The sequence below is a fragment of the Salmo salar genome, chromosome 18 (assembly GCF_965601325.2).
Source record: "Salmo salar chromosome 18, fSalSal1, whole genome shotgun sequence".
Taxonomy (NCBI): domain Eukaryota; kingdom Metazoa; phylum Chordata; class Actinopteri; order Salmoniformes; family Salmonidae; genus Salmo; species Salmo salar.
In genome coordinates, this window is record NC_138308.1 from 16,484,663 (window position 1) to 16,499,228 (window position 14,566).

Sequence of the window (14,566 nt, forward strand, 5' to 3'; positions counted from 1 at the left end):
TTGTGAAGAATAAGAGATTGAGGGCAAAACATTTTTTGCTTGTGTAGTACTTCTGTTTGTAATATTTCTGAATGTTTGACCCATGGATGCTGAAAGTTTTTAATCTCAAGCAGTCTTTGTATTTCTCCCAGGGCTCTCTGTCTACATGCCAGCTGTCTGAACCTCTGCTCTGGTTCATCCTCCGAGTGCTGGACACCAGTGAGGCACTTAAGGCATTCCACGACATGGGTGCGCACACCTACCTACCTACCTACCTACATATGTACATATACACACACACACACACACACACACACACACACACACACACACACACACACCACACACACACATACATTTGGGGAAATGTCCTAGTGTATGGTCCATTAGACTAAACATGTTGTGTTTGTATTTGACCTACGTGCAGGTGGGGTTCAGTTGATCTGTAACAACATGGTGACCAGCACACGGGCCATAGTGAACACGGCACGAAGCATGGTGTCCACCATCATGAAGTTCCTGGACACTGGCCCAGGGAAGGCTGCTGACGGCAGCCTCAAGGCCCGGGTCCTAGCCTCCGAGCCCGACAACGCAGAGGGACTCCACAACTTTGCTCCGCTCGGTATTTGGAGCTTTCCCTTTCGTGTTTGAATGATTGCAGTTTGCCTTGTGTTTTTCCCTTTGTCCTCTATTTGATGTCAAAATGTGCATGTGTCTTATTGAATGCTGTTTGTCCCTCTGCAGGCACCATCACCTCCAGCAGCCCCACGGCCCAGCCGGCAGAGGTCCTCCTTCAGGCCACGCCCCCTCACAGACGGGCACGCTCAGCGGCCTGGTCCTACATCTTCCTGCCAGAGGAGGCGTGGTGTGACCTCACCATCCACCTCCCTGCTGCCGTGCTGCTGAAAGAGCTGCACATCCAGCCACACCTGGCCTCCCTCGCCAGTGAGTACAGCACCACAGAACCCCCTGGGGGGGAAATAGTGCAGAGCAGTTGTCTTTTAATCAGAGACTGAATTAAATATAAACCGTTCTGAGAATTTTCTTGCCAATCAATGACACTAGTTGTCTAATTGATCGTTTAAGTGAAAACCAGCAGGACTTGCGGCTCTCTGGTTCCAGCAGGAGATCTGTTCCGGCACACCGTCTACTGCCCCTTAAGCACAGTTTTCCTAATGACCCGCTCAGTGTTGTCTAGTGCCATTCTAAATATGCAAAAACTTGCATGGATTTTTCATGCTTCTGTACCAGACGGTACCAGTTGGAGTAAATGAAGTTGAACATAATCCACCCTCATCTACTATTGCTAACTCTGCCGTCTCTTTGTCCTCTCTGAAGCCTGCCCCTCCTCGGTCTCGGTTGAGATCAGTGCGGACGGGGTCAACATGCTGCCTCTGTCCACACCCATCATCACCAGCGGCCTCACCTACATCAAGATCCAGCTGGTGAAGGCTGAGGTGGCGTCTGCGGTGTGTCTGAGGCTCCATCGACCCCGTGACGCCAGCACCCTGGGCCTGTCCCAGATCAAACTGCTTGGCCTCACCGCCTTCGGCAACACCTCCTCAGCCACCGTCAACAACCCCTTCCTGCCCTCCGAGGACCAGGTCTCTAAAACCAGGTAGAGGTTTGAGTGTCATATAAAAAAATAACATCACTCGTGCCACAGCAAATCTCTCTACCTAACCTGTGACCTTGCCATCTGTCTCTCCCATAGTATTGGCTGGCTACGTCTGCTTCACCACTGTCTGACCCACGTCAGTGACCTGGAGGCCATGATGGCCAGCGCCGCTGCCCCCACTGCCAATCTGCTCCAAACCTGCGCCGCCCTGCTTATGTCTCCCTACTGCGGCATGCACTCGCCTAACATCGAGGCCGTGCTGGTCAAGATCGGCCTGCAGTCCACCCGCATCGGCCTCAAGCTCATTGACATCCTGCTGAGGAACTGTGCGGCCTCCGGCACTGACCCTACGAGTACATAGCCGTCACATTAATAAAACGCTCATTGATCACATTGTACTCATTTGAATCTCACAAATAGGTCTTGGCCTTCTGTCATTGGACTTGAATCATTGTGATTTTTCTGTTTAGACCTCAACAGTCCCCTGCTCTTCGGAAGGCTCAACGGTCTCTCTTCAGACTCCACCATTGACATCCTCTACCAGCTGGGAACCACACAGGATCCTGCGACTAAGGATAGGTAAAGACCACTTAACATCTACTGATGCAGTGTTGAGCCTAGTACTGCTGGGTCTATGTAATCTGGATCTGTGAAAACAGCTCGTGATATGTTAATATTGACCACGTAATCCCTGTCTCCTTCCAGGATCCACGCCCTTCTCCAATGGGTCCATGACTCGTCGCTGGTGGCGGCACACAAGAGGAGTGGCCCCGTGGGCTACATCCGCCAGAGCAGCTCCTCGTCACGGGAGTATGGCCTCGTCATGCCCTCTCCCTCCCACCTCCACTGTGTGGCGGCCATCTTGTGGCACAGTTACGAGTTGCCTGTGAACTACGACCTCCCAGTGCTGCTCAACAGAGAGCTCTTTGAGTAAGTGCTGTATTGTCAGGAAAAAAAATAACTGTTCGGTCCTTTACTCAGTCTAGCGCATCCACTGTGATTCTGTACTCTTTGTTCAGTCATGAAAAGCTAAGCAGAGCTTTCGCATGCTTTGCGCAATCAGCTTGAAGGACATTCGTTTTTTGTACCCTGGTGAGAAAACAGCTCCTTGACGTTTTCAAGCTGTAGATTAAGTCTAAAGTTCCTCACATCCCCATCTTGGTATGTCTTACATTTTACACACATCCTCTGTAAACATGAATACTATATACTCTGTTAACACTTTACATCGAACAGGGAAAACAAAGTACAAACATACAGTGAGCTCCACTGTCAGCTTTAATATGAGGGTATTTTCACCCCATTTCTAAGTGGTTTACCCGGTATGGATGAAAATACCCTCATATTAAAGCTGACAGTGCACTTTAAAGTCATAGTCATTGTATAATTTCAAATCCAAAGTGCTGGAGTACAGAGCCAAAACAAATACAAATGTGTCACTGCCAATACTTGTGGAGTGAAAATATTCAGAAGGATTAAGGTTTCTGACCTGTTGAATTTAGAGGGAAAGATGTGTGTTGCTTTGTTTATACTGTTGTCCCTGTCTCTCCTGTAGACTGCTGTACAACTGGTCCATGTCCCTGCCGTGTAACATGGTGCTGAAGAAGGCAGTAGACAGCCTGCTCTGCTCCATGTGCCACATCCACCCCAGCTACTTCTCTCTGCTCATGTCCTGGATGGGCATCGTGGCCCCGCCTACCGCCGCCCAGCACCGCCTCTCCATGACGGACGATGGCAAGAAACAGCACGACCTCAGCAGCGCCAATGCTAACGCCACCACCAGCGCTGGCCTCACTGACGACTCCAAACACGCGCGGCCACCCATCGCCTTGTCCGAGTCACAACTGACCACTCTGGCTGCAGCTTCCCAGTCACCCGGGGCGATAGAGCAGCTGCTGGACTCAGGCCTGCCCTCTTTGCTGGTCCGCAGCCTGGCCGGACTCTGCTGTGGCCTCCTGGCTGCAGCTGGCCTACCTCTGCCCTCCACCGCCCAGGCCGAACGACGGCAGCACCACCACCCCCACTCCTCTTCGTCATCTTCCTCTCAGAGCAGGGCGCCCCTGTCTGCAGAGCTGGCAGCCCCAGTGCTGCGTTTCCTCACTGAGGTTGGGAACAGTCATGCCATGAAGGACTGGATAGGTGGGCCTGAGGTGAACCCGCTGTGGACCGCTTTGCTGTTCCTGCTTTGCCACAGCAGCGCCAGCGCAGGGGGAACCAGCGGTGTCCATGGGCACGCGGGAGCTCACTCTGCTGGCCCCGGTGGTGCGTGCTGCCCCCCTCCTCCGCCCCCACCCCAGCCTTCAGGGTCGCGCTACTCTCTGGCCTCGTCGACCCGGGGCAGCGGGCTCACCACCCAGCAGAGGACGGCAATCGAGAACGCCACAGTGGCCTTCTTCCTGCAGTGCATCTCCTGCCACCCCAACAACCAGCGGCTCATGGCACAGGTCTGGTGGAATGCATTGACTACACACATTTCCACCCTTACCAACCGTATCTGATAGATTACTAACGTGTGTCTTTGGTGGGCTCTTGTTCTCTGTAGGTGCTGTGTGAGCTCTTCCAGTCGGCCCCCCAGCGTGGAAGCGTGCCCGTCTCTGGCAACATCTCTGGCTTCATCCGCAGGCTCTTCCTGCAGCTCATGCTAGAGGATGAGAAGGTCACAGTCTTCCTGCAGTCGCCCTGTCCGGTGGGTACCAAGTTTCTGTAGGCTCTGATCTAGGATCAGCTCACCTTACTTGGAGCAATTTCATTCTCCTCCAAATTGGAAAGGAAAGAACCGTCAGAGTGATGTGATATCCCAAGGTGACCACAAGAGGCCAGCCCAGTAGTACAGAAAATCACTCCACACTCACTTGCAGGCTTTCCCCAGACTGATGCTTGTCGTAGAAACGGTACTGCACCTCAGTCAAATTAATGCTCCATATTTCACCCTCCTCAATGATTAGTTGTCATGCGAGCAGTTTAGAGAGCAGTCATGATAGGGAGGGAGAAAGTGGTTTCAATTGTCTAAAGCTAATTTCATTTGAACCTCCAGCCAGCCTCTCATTGTCCTCATTATTCTGCCCCATCCTGTTTTGATGATATTAAACATTATCGGGTAAGGGTCATTCCTTGGGCATGGTGAAGGATTACTTGTGCATGGCATGCCAAAAGGTTTCTGGTTATGCACGACGAGCCAAACATAGCTCTCTTTTAGACTCTAATTTAGGTCATTTGTGTGCTAAATTACACAAGGTGTCCTGGGTATCACATCAGTGAAGGTTAATTATGTATGATCAGTAGGTGATTAATAGCAGGATGGGTCTACATGATAATGTGTTTACACATTAGGTAGGGCGAGGGCTGTGGTGGTCATGATATTTTGTCTGCTGGTTATTCTCCAGCAAAAGACTCGGTCTCTCTGTAATTGACCGTTAATTAACATAAACACGTTTATAATCTCCGGGCCTCCATGCATACAAGCAGCTGATGCGTGCCTTTGGAACATCTACGTTTTAAAGAAGTCTAAATCTATTTAATATACACATTACAATAAATCCCTTTTATTTTAGTCGGGTTTTAAAGAAAGTGTATTTCAGAAGAACAGAATATGAGTTGTATGTTCTTTAGCTATGGTTCATTCTTTAGGCTTGTCCGTTTAGCAGACAAGACATGCTTAAGTCCCGTGCCATTATTGTATATGATTTTATAGTAAGAATAAAATCTTGTTACTTGGCTGAATAAAATAGAAAGAATATTTTAATTAGTTTACTTCAATTAGGGGAGGGGTGGTAAGATGAGGGGAAAATAATAAAGGAACATATATTTTATGTAAGAGATATATATTTAAAATATGTATGGGGGATTGTAAATGCCACAAAAAAAACAAGATTTTTCCCATTCCGGTGAGTGCTGTTGAGCGTTAAAGTGATCATTTGAAACCCGTCCTATACGCCAGATTTAGTTATTTGGCAACTTTAGTTGTGAATGATGCAAACCTTAGAATGTCTTAGATATCAACACATATATATGGGCTGCATGGTGGGACTATAGGCTACTGAATTGAGAATGTAGCTAAAAAAAAGCTTGCGCTCTTTTGCATCAAGCTGCGCACGCTGTTCTCTTAAGGTATCATATTTTCACCCATCAGACTATTCTCAATTTAATCTTGTCTTCGCTAATATGTAACATTTGTTTTGATTGAAATGGCCCATTTATCAAATGTGCAGGAACAGGGGCCAGGGAAAATGCCCTCTAATAGTGAATGGAGGCCACTTGCCCGCCTGTTCATTTTTTAATCATGCCGGGTAGGCAACTCTGGTTTTGTAGGGGAGCATGTGCTTAATATGAGCAGCTGAGAAATAAATATAGTAGCAACTGGGATCTCTTCTTTTTAGTGGCACCCATCTAAACTCTGCTTTCACACGCAATTGCATATAGGAATGTCTGGGCTTATAAGAACAGTTTCACGCCACGCATCGACCACTGTGATATTCCACCCAAACTTTGTATGCCATGGGCTCCCCAACCCTATTCCTGCAGCTACCCAGTGCTTAATTTGGGAAATCAAGTGAAATCTGTTCGGGAACATCGATAGTTACATATTTTCATAACGAATCATTTCATTAAACTGACAGCCCCTTTCTGTGTGCTTGAGAAAGGAATGAAGGAGAGAAAGGAGGAGATGAAAATGCACGGTAGTGAGATTCTGTAGCTAAAGGTAATGGCAGCATATAAATTATGGATATATTAAAAATGCCTAATTACTAGGCTATTCAAAATCGAATACAAATTCACGATAACTGTAGGCTAACTCTGTAAGCCGCCCTGTACAATCAACAAACCAATAGCATCACCTAGGCCTATATATTCTATTGTGGAAATTCTTACACAGGGACACTCGAAGTCCATCTTGAATAATCATTGTTTATTAATCGGTTAACTGGAGAGGTTCCAACCAACTTGATGCGCCATAGTGAACGTCTATCAGGAGCTCTCTCGGGGCAGTCCCGTGAGGTCTCTTATGTACAGACAAGTTATATTTGCATGATTTCACTTATTCATTCAAAATTAATGAATCAACGTTTGCTTCATTCACGTGACCGACCAATACTGGGTCATGCTTGTGACAGACCGATAGGCTTCTTCTCTCTATGCTGAGACCTTGAAATTGAGAGAGCTTTTGTTCTCAATACAAGGGTCTGGGCGTTCTGCCAAATTGCAGATACTGATAGTGAGGATTCGTGCAATCAGTTACTTTCATGAACACAGAAAACTGTTATTAGAAAAGCACGAACACAGACCACAGAAATGTATAAATAGAAAAGCACCAACATAACATTTTCCATCACAGTTCTTTCCCAGGCTCATGGCTAAAAGGTTTGGAGCGTAGCTTAAGGTAACCATTCTCCAGTATGCATAATAATACAGTCCACAATCAAAGGCGATTTACTAGAATTTGTTAATTTTGGAGTATAGGCTCGACCAATTATATATCAAAGACATCTTAAATCAGTTTTTTTATATTTTCTTGCAGTGCATATACGGTAAGCTATGTATTGTATCATGGTGTTGTATAACGGTGCAATCATTATTTTAATTCAGGTATGCATAAGCTCTAATATGCGTATCAACTACGGCGTTCATGACTGCCAATGTGGCATTAATACGGTCACTGCAATAGCCCTAGATAGGGCCCTATTTCAAAAAATAAAAAATAAATCCTGGTTCAGTTTAGTTTTTTCCATGTTTTTATCTGTTTTTTCGCTGTCAGAATTACCTTTTTTTTTGTTGAGAAAAACAATACAATTAGATGTTCTAAGTCCACAACAATGCTTAAAACACATCAGGGGACCAATATTTTTATAATTATGATTTTTACAAGTGTGCACCAGCAAGATAAATGTTTTTCTTTAGCGACGTTTCTGTAGCGCTCATGTGATTGCAGAGTTTGCTAAACAAATAGCCACTAGATTGATGCAAAAAATAATGACACATTCTTCCAGGTAACATACGAATCACTGATGCATTTTGTTCATGTCTTGGGCAAATTAATGCATTTTGTATTAAGTTCAATACATTTAGTTGATTTCCTTCTAAATTCAACAAATGTTTGAATACAGTTGAATTCCTGTTTAATGTCTGGATTGCGTGTGCGTTCTCCGCAGTGCAGAATTTATAGGACCCCGAAATAGCTCATGTCAGACTTTGTGGTGCCTTTTACCTTAAAAATATATATTTTGTTTTTACTCCATCAGGCCCTTTTAGATCTAAAAAAAAAAGCGGTAATGGTTTACTCTACACTGGCTCAACATTTTTATTTCATCAGCGTTGAAAAGACTCTTAATTTGATCTTTGATATTTAAGAAAGCCTCACTCAATTTCTCCCTAATCTGCTTCTCACTGGAGGGAACTTGACATTTTGATTTGCTGTCAATCTAAAAATAGTGTACTTTATTGTGCTAGCTACCATACCAAGATATGGAGTCTAGAACATTTTGCTTCCTATGAGAGGTCTATCAGACTTGCCTAAAAGCCACCAGTACCTTTTTTAAGGTGCATGTTTCAAACAGCCTTTTAGGTTACATAATCTAAATCTCCTGCCAGGCTAGTGTTTGTAGTGTAGTGATTTTGTCTGGAGTGTGTACTGTGGGGACTGTGGGAGGAGGCTGAGGTTGTGTTTGGAGCTACAGTGAGCTGTCCGTGCAACCTAAGCGGCTGAGCCGTACTCTGGCAACACCATGCCTGTCGCCTGCAGGTTGCAGAAAGCAATGGATGTCACCTTCAATGTTGTGCACATGTAACATTCATGCCTGAATGAGAAGCCTTGTTATTTCCAATGAAGGCAGGAGTGGAAGTCTACAGCCAAGGCCGGCTTCATTCACTCCAAAAGTGGCCCTGCATTGTGCTCCTGAATCTTTCATCTCTCACTTGAAGTCACCACCATTCATAACATTGGTGGCAGTGGTGTTGTGTACTTGTACTGTCCTAATACTTTCTCATCTCTCTTCAGCTGTACAAGGGACGCATTAACGCTACCAGCCATGTGATCCAGCACCCCATGTACGGAGCAGGGCACAAGTACCGCACCCTCCACCTTCCCATCTCCACCACCCTCGCTGAAGTCCTGGACCGGGTGTCAGGTACGTCTGCTGCCCCTACCCAACCTGTCACTATTGACAGGTTGGGCAATTAGTGTTACAGAACGGAAATTACTTTTAAACATACTTCCTTGTAGCCCCAGCATCAACCTCATCAATATTATGTGGTCCTCAGATAAAGTGGAGCTGGGTGTTTCCAGTGCCACTCAGATAAAGCCTCCTCCCACAACGACAGACACACAGGATCTAAATGGGGGAAACCCACTCTCCGTACGCTGCTCGTCATTCAAGCATTTTAGCTCTTCTCACTGGGTCCTTAAATTTGAAAAGGCAGACATATTTGAAGTTTATACCCCATGTCAGCACCTCATACAGTCTCTCTCTCGCACACACACACACACACACACACACACACACACACACACACACACACACACACACACACACACACACACACAATCTCCCTGGCCATTAACATTGACCTTTCCATGCGACTGCTGCGTCCACTCACATCGCCTCATTAACATCAATGCGTAAGAGCGTCCCGCCATATTAGCTTTCCAGCAGGTGAAGATGGCTCTCTGATCAATGGCTACAGAGTGGATCAGCTGGTGCTAACTGTGTTTAGAGAGAACGAAAGTGTAAACGTAGCTACACTTACTTAGTGGCAGGCCATTCTCCTTTTCACCTCATTTCAGGTGATTTATACTGAACAGAATTATAAATGCAACATACAACAGTTTCATAGATTTTACTGAGTTACAGTTCATATAAGGAAAGCAGTCAATTGAATTAAATTCATTAGACCCTAATCTATTGATTTCACATGACTGGGCAGGGGTGCAACCATGGATGGGCCTTGGAGGGCATAGGCCCACCCACTGGGGAGCCAGGCCCAGCCAATCAGAATGAGTTTTTCCCCACAAAAAGGCTTTATTAAAGACCTAAATACTCCGTAGTACCCCCCTCAGGTGATCCCGCAAGAGAAGAAGCCGAATATGGAGTTCCTAGGCTGGCGTGGTTACACGTGGTCTGCGGTTGTGAGGCCTGTTGGATGTACTGCCAAATTATTTAAAACGACGAGGCAGCTTATGGTCGAGAAATTAACATTCAGCTCTCTGGCAACAGCTGTGGTGGACATTCTGGCAGTCAGCATACCAATTGCGCTCTCCCTCAAAACGTGTGGCATTGTGTTGTGACAAAACTACACATTTTAGTGGCCTTTTATTGTCCCAAGCACAAAGTGCACCTGTGTAATGATCATGCTGTTTAATCAGCTTCTTGATATGCCACACCTGTCAGGTGGATGGATTATCTTGGCAAAGGAGAAATGCTCACTAACAGGGATGTAAACAAATTTGTGCCCAAAATTTGAGAGAAATGCACTTTTTGTGCGTATGAGGCGTTGAAACATGGGACCAACACTTTAAATGTTCCGTTTTATATTTTTTGTTCAGTATACTTAACAAAAGGCACATCTCAATAGGTGGTCCAGGTAAGTCATGACATAGCACAAGTGGGGGTGGGGGTTTTTCCTCTCTTGTTCGGTTTTCTATATTGTTCATCAAGCAAGGGAGAGGTGGATGACGTCATGGATTAGCCATCAGATCAACTTTTTGAATGCCCTACTCGAAATTTGCATGTGTCTAAAAAAACAAAACAAAAAAAAAACACTTTTGATCAACTTATTTTTTTTACCCTTTAGTGTATATACTTTATTGTATTTATACTTGGGATATCACTTTTCAACAGTAAACTGGCACTATGTTAGACCCACAAGCCTAACATAGTGCAAGTTAAATGCCACACCCTCATTCCCCTTTATTCTACCCTGCTGGTCAACCCTGTGATTGAAATAGCCCTGTGCAAGCTGCTGGACTGATAGGTTTTGGCCTTTACCAGAGTTATTTAAGAAGCACTGAAACCAATTTTTCCTTGTGCGCTATATAAATAACCCCTCCATTTCCTGAAATAGTCATTGGGCCCTGTCTATAAACTAACCCGGCCTGTCCCCTTCTCCGTAGTGGGATGGTGTCCACACCTATAATTTCTGGCGCTACCCAGGAAGGCAGGGGTAGGCTCGGTTAATAATAAACGTTTTTACATTTTATTAGTCGTATGTACAGGATACACATGGTATAGCCGTCCAATGAAATGCTTACTTGCAGGTTCCTTCTCAACTATAAGAAATAATACAAGATAAGAATACGAACATAAAGTAAATGGCTCAGTAGAAAAGCTAAAATGTTTATTCTAAAGTATAATACAGGAAGTCACAATCTATAGTCCAATATTTACATGTGCAAGGGAGCACAGCAGAGACAGCTAGTGCTAGCCAGGGGTATTTTTAAAGGAGCCTGCTGTTAGTTGCCCTTGGAATTGCTAATGCCAGATTATCTGCTATCAAGCCCATTTTATCTGAACTCTCAGGGAATGGAGGACTGAGATGGGCTAGCTACTTGTCAGCTGATTGTATCTCTAGTTGTTTGCATAGCCTTGTTTGTGCCTACATTAGGGTTGATGTCAGTATTAGAACTTGACCGATATGGGATTTGATTCAATACCGATTTCCAATTTTAGAGTGGAAATATTCACAATAACTGCTAAATCTGCCGATTTTTATTATTATAGCTCGAATGAAAAGAAGAATGGATTGTGATTTAAACAGCCCTATAAAGACTCAGAAAGCTGATTTCTTAAATTTGAGGCAAGAACATTAATGTAATCACCACATAAACTGTAGGAGCACCAGAAAGACCAAATATTTTTCATCTTGAGAAACAGTCTAGTGCAGTGGTTCCCAAACTTTTTATAGTCCCGTACCCCTTCAAACATTCAACCTCCAGCTGCATTGCACCTCTAGCACCAGGGTCAGCGCACTCTCAAATGTTGTTTTTTGCCATCATTGTAAGCCTGCCACACACTACGCAATACATTTATTAAACATAAGAACGAGTTCGTTTTTGTCACAACCCTGCTCGTGGGAGGTGACAAAGAGCTCTTATAGAACCAGGGCACAAATAATAATATAATAATAATCAAAAATTTGGCTATTTATTTAACCATCTTACACAACTTTTTGTTCATCGAAAATTGTGAGTAACTCACCACAGGTTAATGAGAAGGGTGGGCTTGAAAGGATGCACGTAACTCTGCAGTGTTGGGTTGTATTGTAGAGTCTGTCCTAAATCATTTTCCACACACAGTCTGTGCCTGTATTTAGTTTTCATGCTAGTGAGGGCTGAGAATCCACTCTCACATAGGTATTTGGTTGCAAAGGGCATCAGTGTCTTAGTAGCTCGATATGACAAGGCAGGATACTCTGAGAGCAGCCCTATCCAGAAATCTGGCAGTGGCTTCTGATTAAATTAAATTTTCACAGAACCGCTTGTTGCAATTTCGATGAGGCTCTCTTGTTCAGATATCATTAAGTGGTCTGGAGGGAGGCCAGGAAATGGATAACAAATCCAGTTGTTTGTGTCGTCCATTTCGGGAAAGTATCTGCGTAATTGCGCACCCAACTAACTCAGGTGCTTCACCATATCACATTTGACATTGTCTGTAAGCTTGATCATTTGCACACAGAAAATCATACAATGATGGAAAGACCTGTGTGTTGTCCTTGTTAATGCAGACAGAGAAGAGCTCCAACTTCTTAATCATAGCCACAATTTTGTCCCGCACATTGAATGTAATCCTAGATTCAGATCATTCAGGCGAGAAAAAACATCACCCAGATAAGCCAGTCGTGTGAGAAACTCGTCATCATGTAAGCGGTCAGACAAGTGAAAATTATGGTCAGTAAAAGTAACTTTAAGCTCATCTCTCAATTAAAAAAAAAAAAGTGTCAGCTTGATAACCTGCGCACTTCTGTATGCTGTAAAAGCGTTACATGGTCGCTGCCCATATCATTGCACAATGCAGAAAATACTCGAGAGTTCAGGGGCTTGCTTTAACAAAGTTAACCATTTTCACTGTAGTGTCCAAAATGTCTTTCAAGCTGTCAGGCATTCCCTTGGCAGCAAGAGCCTCTCAGTGGATGCTGCAGTGTACCCAAGTGGCGTCGGGAGCAACTGCTTGCACGCACGTTACCACTCCACTATGTCTCCCTGTCATGGCTTTTGCGCCATCAGTTCAGATACCAATCCATCTTGACCACCAAAGTCCATTTGATGTCACAAAGCTGTCCAGTACTTTAAAAATATCCTCTCCTGTTGTCCTGGTTTCCAGTGTTTTGCAGAAGAGGATGTCTTCCTTAATTGACCCCCCCATAAACGTAACAGACATATACCATGAGCTGTGCCAGGCCCGCCACGTCTGTTGACTCATCCAGCTGTAACGCATAGAATTCACTGGCTTGTATGCGAAGCAGTAATTGTTTCAAAACATCTCCTGCCATGTCACTGATACGTCGTGAAGCAGTGTTTGATGAAGGCGTAGTCTGTGTAGGTTTTTTGGCCTTTTCCCCCAGCATTGCGGCAGCAGGAAGAATTAAATCCTCCACAATAGTATGCGGCTTGCCTGTCCTAGCCACGCGGTAGCTCACCATATAAGATGCTTCTAGCCCCTTATTAATGGTTTCTGTTGGTTTTATACGTCTTACTACTCGAAAGTCGTCTTTATTCTCGCTCAAAAAACTCCCGTGGCTTATTGGTCAAATTGTCATGTTTAGTTTCCAAATGTCTGCTCAAGAGTGAAGGGTTCCCGCGAGAGTAACGTTTGATGTGATTGGATGTTATTTGACTAGGCTACCTGTGTTTGATAGTGTTATTTCGCTGAACACCAACGTTTGATGGTTTTATTTTTATTTTTGGCAGTGAAATAAGGCTACTCGTGCGAGGGTGAAAAAACCTCACCCAAATGTATAGCCGTGGTATATCAGACTGTATACCATGGCATGAAAATAATTACTGTTTACTGGTCTAATTACGTTGGTAACAAATTTATAACAGTAAAAAACTAATCGCTCAATTTAATATCGGTCAACCGATAAATCGGTCTTTAGTCAATACTTGTGTGCCCATGGCTAGTCAGCCACTGGGGCTGTGCATATGACAATTAGCATCTAGTCTTTCACACAAGTGGCTTTGATGGCTTGTTGCCGAAGGGTGGCTCTAACGTGCTCCCTCCCTCTTTCAGACACCCCCAGCATCACAGCCAAGCTGATCAATGAGCAGAAAGAGGACAAGGAGAAGAAGAATCACGACGAGAAGGAGAAGATGAAGACAGACAGCGGTTTCCAGGACAACTACAGTGTCGTCGTGGCCTCAGGTACACGTTTGGCCCCCTCCTCCTCAAACCCTCATCACATCCCTTCCTTCCCACGCCTGCCAATCATTGTGGCTTCGCAGGAATGGATTAATTGATTCTAAAGCACCAATTAGATGGCAGGTATTGTTTTGCTTAAAGCTGTGCTTCCAGCCCTATGTTGAGCTCCTGCACTGAATGTAAACGATTGGTCTATTTGTATATGGAAATACAATGTGTAAAATATCCCTAAATATAGACAGTGTTTGATAAGAAGCACTAGACAGAAGCGCTCACCTCTAGAATCACATTCACTAGCATATAAAAGTAAATTTTACATGGTAAATGACTGGAGTGTGTTTCCCTTTCAGGCTTGAAGTCCCAGTCGAAGAGAGCCCTGTCGACCCCTCCCCGTCCCCCTTCGCGGAGGGGCCGTGTGATGAGCGATAAGCTGACAGCCTCAGGTGTGGACCCTTCTGCCAAAACTCTCAGCGTGCCTGTCTTCCACCTCTACCACAAGCTGCTACCAGGTACTGTGTACACACAAACAGCTCCCTTCTCTCTCCAGCACCTTCCCTCCGCCAAGTGAAGCCTGTTCATCTAACGAAGCCAATTCATTGAGCCAGTGTGCCCGAGTGTCCTT

General features: G+C 45.0%; 1 protein-coding gene across 18 annotated transcripts in view; it reads left to right on the forward strand.

Moving 5' to 3' along the window:
• birc6 (baculoviral IAP repeat containing 6) overlaps positions 1-14,566 on the forward strand; it is a 163,938-nt gene that overhangs the window by 61,217 nt on the left and 88,155 nt on the right. For 13 of the 18 annotated variants that reach the window (XM_082964731.1, XM_082964740.1, XM_082964746.1 and 10 more), the window contains exons 47-58: positions 114-228; positions 407-601; positions 724-924; positions 1,318-1,597; positions 1,694-1,950; positions 2,068-2,176; positions 2,303-2,527; positions 3,153-4,041; positions 4,140-4,283; positions 8,589-8,718; positions 13,816-13,947; positions 14,295-14,453. In XM_082964731.1, the coding sequence (XP_082820857.1) occupies positions 114-228; positions 407-601; positions 724-924; positions 1,318-1,597; positions 1,694-1,950; positions 2,068-2,176; positions 2,303-2,527; positions 3,153-4,041; positions 4,140-4,283; positions 8,589-8,718; positions 13,816-13,947; positions 14,295-14,453 (2,836 nt within the window). The remainder of the gene's footprint in view (positions 1-113; positions 229-406; positions 602-723; positions 925-1,317; positions 1,598-1,693; positions 1,951-2,067; positions 2,177-2,302; positions 2,528-3,152; positions 4,042-4,139; positions 4,284-8,588; positions 8,719-13,815; positions 13,948-14,294; positions 14,454-14,566) is intronic. The other 5 variants (XM_082964739.1, XM_082964743.1, XM_082964748.1 and 2 more) reach the window with 1 other exon arrangement.